At 40.6% G+C, this 6,072-nt stretch overlaps 1 protein-coding gene across 1 annotated transcript; it reads right to left on the bottom strand.

The window, feature by feature from the left end:
• Window positions 1-4,745: 4,745 nt before the first annotated feature.
• Window positions 4,746-5,264, bottom strand: LOC130949854 (uncharacterized). Its single transcript, XM_057878467.1, has 2 exons — window positions 5,059-5,264; window positions 4,746-4,926 (listed from the first exon to the last, which is right to left on the bottom strand). The coding sequence occupies exons 1-2, from the start codon at window positions 5,262-5,264 to the stop codon at window positions 4,746-4,748; spliced, it is 387 nt and encodes a 128-aa protein (XP_057734450.1).
• Window positions 5,265-6,072: the final 808 nt, after the last annotated feature.

Below are 6,072 nucleotides of genomic sequence, written 5' to 3'. Positions count from 1 at the left end.
GGCAGATAAGTCCATAAGACAAGCTTATGGAATAGTAGAGGACGTGCTAGTAAGGGTTGAAGGCCTCTACATCCCTACTGATTTTATAATCCTAGACACTAGGAAGGAAGATGATGAATGCATCATCCTAGGAAGACCTTTCCTAGCCACAGCAGGAGCTGTGATAGATGTCAACAGAGGTGAGTTAGTCCTTCAATTGAATGGGGATTACCTTGTATTTCAGGCACATGGCCATCCCTCTGTGACAAAAGAGAGTAAGCATGAAGAACTTCTCTCAGTTCAGAGTCAAGAAGAGCCCACACAGTCAAACTCTAAGTTTGGTGTTGTGAAGCCACAACCAAACTCTAAGTTTGGTGTCCAAACCCCATATCCAAACTCTAAGTTTGGTGTTGGGAATACCACACTTAAGTTGACCTGATCACCTTGTGGCTCCATGAGAGCCACTGTCAAGCTATTGACATTAAAGAAGCGCTTGTTGGGAGGCAACCCAATTTTATTTATCTAATTTTATTTTATTTTGTTTCTTTGTTATTTTTGTGTTTAATTAGGTACATGATCATGAGGAGTCACGAAAAAATCAAAAAAATTAAAAACAGAGTCAAAAACAGAAGAAAAAAATTTTCACCCTGGAGGACGCACGGGCCGGCGTTCAACGCCCAGAACAAGCTACATCCTGGCGTTTAACGCCAGAATGCGCACACAGAGGACAATCTGGCGCTGAACGCCAGAAACAAGCTTGAAACTGGCGTTCAACGCCAGAAACAAGCATCACATGGGCGTTTAACGCCCAGAACATGCACCAATGGGCGTTTGAACGCCAGGATGATGCATGGAGGCATTTTACATGCCTATTTGGTGCAAGGATGGAATTCCTTGACACCTCAGGATCTGTGAACCTCACAGGATCCCCACCTACCTCGCCCTCTCTCTCCCCATTCATGGTCATCCCTTCTGTTTTTCATTCACCACTCACCCTTTCCCATAAACCCCACTCACCTTCAAAATTTAAAATTCTTTCCCACCCAATCCCACCCATATAGCCGAACCCATCTCCCCTCACTCACCTCCTTCTTCTTCTTCTTCCTCTTCTTCTCTTCTTTCTTCTCTTGCTCGAGGGTGAGCAATATTTTAAGTTTGGTGTGGTAAAAGCATAGCTTTTTTGCTTTTCCATTACCATTAATGGCACCTAAAGCCAGAGAAACCTCAAAGGGAAGACAAAAAGCTTCCACCTCTGAGTCATGGGAGATGGAAAGACTAAAAATATAAGCCGTCATAGCTCAGTGGTAGAACATGTGGCTGCAAATCAAGAGATCCCTGAGATACCTCAGGGGATAAGTTATCCTCCACAAATATTGGAAGCAACTAAGGGGAAGAACACGAAAATTACTAGGAATCATTCAAAGCAAGGAAGAGACAAAGAGGAGCTCAAAGAGCACCATTGGACCTTCAAAAAGGCGCCACCCTTACTCAGGTGGATTCATTCCTTGTTCTTTATTTCTTTATGTTTTCGGTTTTTAATTATTATGTTTATCTATGTTTTGTGTCTTTATTTCATGATCATTAGTACGTAACCATGCCTTAAAGCTATGAATAAAATCCATTACTCCTTCACCTTTCTTAAAAGAAAAATGTTTTAATTCAAAAGAACAAGAAGTACATAATTTTCGAAATTATTATTGAATTTAGTTTAATTATATTGATGTGGTGACAATGCTTTTTGTTTTCTGAATGAATGATTGAACAGTGCATATGTCTTTTGATCTTGTTGTTTATGAGTGTTAAAATTGTTGGTTCTTGAAAGAATGATGAACAAAGAGAAATGTTATTGATGATCTGAAAAATCATGAAATTGATTCTTGAAGCAAGAAAAAGCAGTGAAAAAAAAATAAAATTTGGCTATCTAAAAAGAGTATATAGAAAAAGAAGGAGCAATAGAAAAAGCCAATAGCCCTTAAAACCAAAAGGCAAGGGTGAAAAGGATCCAAGGCTTTGAGCATTAATGGATAGGAGGGCCCAAGGAAATAAAATCCAGGCCTAAGCGGCTAAATCAAGCTGTCCCTAACCATGTGCTTGTGTCATGAAGGTCCAAGTGAAAAGCTTGAGACTGAGTGGTTAAAGTCGTGATCCAAAGCAAAAGAGTGTGCTTAAGAGCTCTGGACACCACTAACTGGGGACTCTAGCAAAGCTAAGTCACAATCTGAAAAGGTTCACCCAGTTATGTGTCTGTGGCATTTATGTATCCGGTGGTAATACTGGAAAACAAAGTGCTTAGGGCCACGGCCAAGACTCATAAGTAGCTGTGTTCAAGAATCAACATGCTTAACTAGGAAAGTCAATAACACTATCCAAAATTCTAAGTTCCTAGAGATGCCAATCACTCTGAGCTTCAAAGGAAAAAGTGAGATGCCAAAGCTGTTCAGAAGCAAAAAGCTACAAGTCCCGCTCATGTAATTAAATTAATATTCAGTGATATTTTGGACTTTATAGTATATTCTCTTCTTTTTATCCTATTTGATTTTCAGTTGCTTGGGGACAAGCAACAATTTAAGTTTGGTGTTGTGATGAGCGGATAATTTATACGCTTTTTGGCATTGTTTTTAGGTAATTTTTAGTAAGTTCAAGCTACTTTTAGGGATGTTTTCCTTAGTTTTTATGTTAAATTCACATTTCTGGACTTTACTATGAGTTTGTGTGTTTTTCTGTGATTTCAGGTAAATTCTGACTGAAATTGAGGGATTTGAGCAAAACTCTGAAAAAGGCTGACAAAAGGACTGCTGATGCTGTTGGATTCTGACCTCCCTGCACTCGAAATGGATTTTTTGGAGCTACAGAACTCCAAATGGCGCGCTCTCAACGGCGTTGGAAAGTAGACATCCAGGGCTTTCCAGCAATATATAATAGTCCATACTTTATTCGAAGAATGACGACGTAACTTGGCGTTGAACGCCAAGTACACGCTCCTTTCTGGAGTTAAACGCCAGAAAAACGTCATGATCCGGAGTTGAACGCCCAAAACACGTCATAACTCAAAGTTCAACGCCAAGAAATGCCTTAGCTCGTGGATTGATCAAGCTCAGCCCAAACACACACCAAGTGGGCCCCGGAAGTGAACTTATGCATCAATTACTTACTCATGTAAACCCTAGGAGCTAGTCTAGTATATATAGGACATTTATCTATTGTATTAGACATCTTTGATCTCAGTTTTGTTTTAATCTTCATCTTAGGGGATCATTGATCACGTTTTGGGGGCTGGCCATTCGGCCATGCCTGAACCCTTTGCTTATGTATTTTCAACGGTGGAGTTTCTGCACACCATAGATTAAGGGTGTGGAGCTCTGCTGTACCTCAAAGATTAATGAAGTTCTACTTCCTTTTATTCAATTCCTCTTTTATTCTTATTCCAAGATATTCATTCGTACCCAAGAACATGATGAATATGATGAGTTAGATAACCCTCATTATTATTCTCACTCATGAACGCGCGTGATTGACAACCACTTCCGTTCTACATGCAACAGAGCTTGAATGTGTATCTCTTAGATTCCCCAACAGAATCTTCGTGGTATAAGCTAGATAGATGGCGGCATTTATGAGGATCCGGAAAGTCCAACCTTGTCTGTGGTGTTCCGAGTAGGATCCTGGGAATCCGGAAAGTCTACCTTGTCTGTGGTGTCCGAGTAGGATTCCGGTAATGAATGACTGTGACGTGCTTCAAACCTGTAACCTGCTGGGCGTAGTGACAATGCAAAAGAATCAATGGATTCTATTCCAGTAGGGGAGGGAACCAACCGGTGATTGGCCGTACTGTGACAGAGTGCGTGAGCATTAGCTTTCACTGCGAGGATGGGATGTAGCCATCAACCATGGGTGATGCCTCCAGACTGGTTAGCTGTGCGAGTGACAGCCGCATAGGATATTTCCCCGAGAGGAAGAAAGTAGCCACAGCTGATGGTGAACCCCTATACAAAGCTTGCCATGGAAAGGAGTAAGAAGGATTGAGTAGAAGCAGTGGGAGAGCAGGCGTCCTTGAGCCATACAGCATTTGCATATACTTAACTGATACCTCTACTAATGAATCTGCATAAGTATTTCTATCCTTTTTATTATTTAGTTTATTATTTATTTATTATTCCAATAATCACAATTACCCTTTAATCTCCCTAACTGAGATTTACAAGGTGACCATAGCTTGCTTCATACCAACAATCTCTGTGGATTCGACCCTTACTCACGTAAGGTATTACTTGGACGACCCAGTACACTTGCTGGTTAGTTGAACGGAGTTGTGAATTCAACCAGTGCCATAATTAGAACATTGATCACAAATGATACAAGAATTTTGATCACAATTTCGTCCACCAGTCAACATAAATGCTCCTCAAAATGCGTGTATCCTCGGTGCTAAACGCCTAGCATGGTGTTTAACACCACCCAAATTGAGGCTTTTCGAAATATGTGTCCCTCTTGGCGTTGAACGCCAGAGTCCGACGTTTAACGCTGGGTCACCCGAATTAACTCCTCTCCAGGGTGTTCTGTTCTTCCTTCATATTCCTCCTATTTCTATTTCAAACACTTTGCATGACCACAAACACAAATAAACTAAGGAAAAGTATGAATAAAAATCCTAAATAAACGAAAATCAAAATGAACACAAAATCGAAGGATACTTAGGATTGGGTTGCCTCCTAACACGCGCTTCTTTAACGTCACTAGCTTGACGGTCCAGTCCACTAAGTCAACCATTAAACGGGCTTCTGAAAATCAATCTCACCTCCAAGATAGTGCTTTATCCTCTGGCCATTGACAGTGAACCTTCTATCTGAGTTTTCTTCCCAAAGTTCCACATGACCATATGGCGACACTCTAGTTACCACAAATGGTCCTGACCACTGGGATTTCAGCTTCTGGGGAAAGAGCTTAAGCCTTGAGTTGAATAATAAAACTTTTTAACTTCGCTTAAAAGCTCTTGTGGCTATCTTCTTGTCAAGCCACACTTTGGTCTTTTCTTTATAGAGCTTAGAATTCTCATAAAATGATTTTTTGAATTCATCAAACTTATTCAGTTGAAGGAGCCTCTTCTCTTCTGCAGCCTTTGCATCAAAGTTCAGGAACTTTATTGTCCAATACGCTCTGTGCTCCAACTCAACTGGCAAGTGACAGTTTTTACCATAGACCAACTGATATGGGGACATGCTAATAGGAGTCTTGAATGCCGTCCGATATGCCGAGAGAGCATCACCAAGCTTCCTAGCCCAGTCCATTCTTGAAGTATTAATGGTCTTCTCTAGAATCCACTTAAGTCTTCTATTGAAGATTTTAACCTATCCACTTGTCTAAGGGTGATGAGGGATTTCCAACTTATGACGGACTCCATATCTTTGAAGAAGTGAGTCCAAGTATTTGTTGCAGAAATGACTTCCTCCATCACTAATAAGTGTCTTTGGGAGACCAAATCGCTTGATAATATACCTCTGAAGAAATTTCAGCACCACTTTGGCATCATTAGTGGTAAAGCCACTACTTTCACCCACTTCGACACATAATCAACCACCACCAAGATATAAGTGTGTGAATATGATGGTGGAAAAGTCCCCATGAAATCAATACCCCACACGTCAAACAACTCAATCTCTAGAATTTCTTGCTGTGGCATCTCATGGTTATTGGGAAGATTCCCAATTCTCTAGCAATTGTCAGAGTTCCTCACGAATTCTTGAAAGTCTCTAAAGAGAGTCCGCTAATAAAAACCACTATGAAGGACTTTAGTAGCTGTCTTTTCACCACCAAAGTGGCATCCATACTCGAAACCATGACAATGCCAGAGAATCTGCTATGATTCCTCATCTGAGACACATTGCCGGATTATCCCATCTGAGCATCTCTTAAAAAGATAATGTTCCTCCCACAAATAGTACTTAGCATCATTTAAAAGCTTTTTAACCTGTTGTTTAGTGTATTCCTTGGGAATGAACCTCAAAGCCTTGTAGTTTGTAATGTCTGCAAACTACAGATCCCTCTAAATCATAAAGAGTTACTAATCTGGGAATGTCTCAGTCACAAGAGTGAGTT

The sequence above is a fragment of the Arachis stenosperma genome, chromosome 9 (genome assembly GCF_014773155.1).
Source record: "Arachis stenosperma cultivar V10309 chromosome 9, arast.V10309.gnm1.PFL2, whole genome shotgun sequence".
In the NCBI taxonomy this organism is placed as follows: Eukaryota; Viridiplantae; Streptophyta; class Magnoliopsida; order Fabales; family Fabaceae; genus Arachis; species Arachis stenosperma.
Note: the sequence above shows the minus strand (reverse complement) of the source record. Positions and strands in the feature narration are given on the sequence as shown.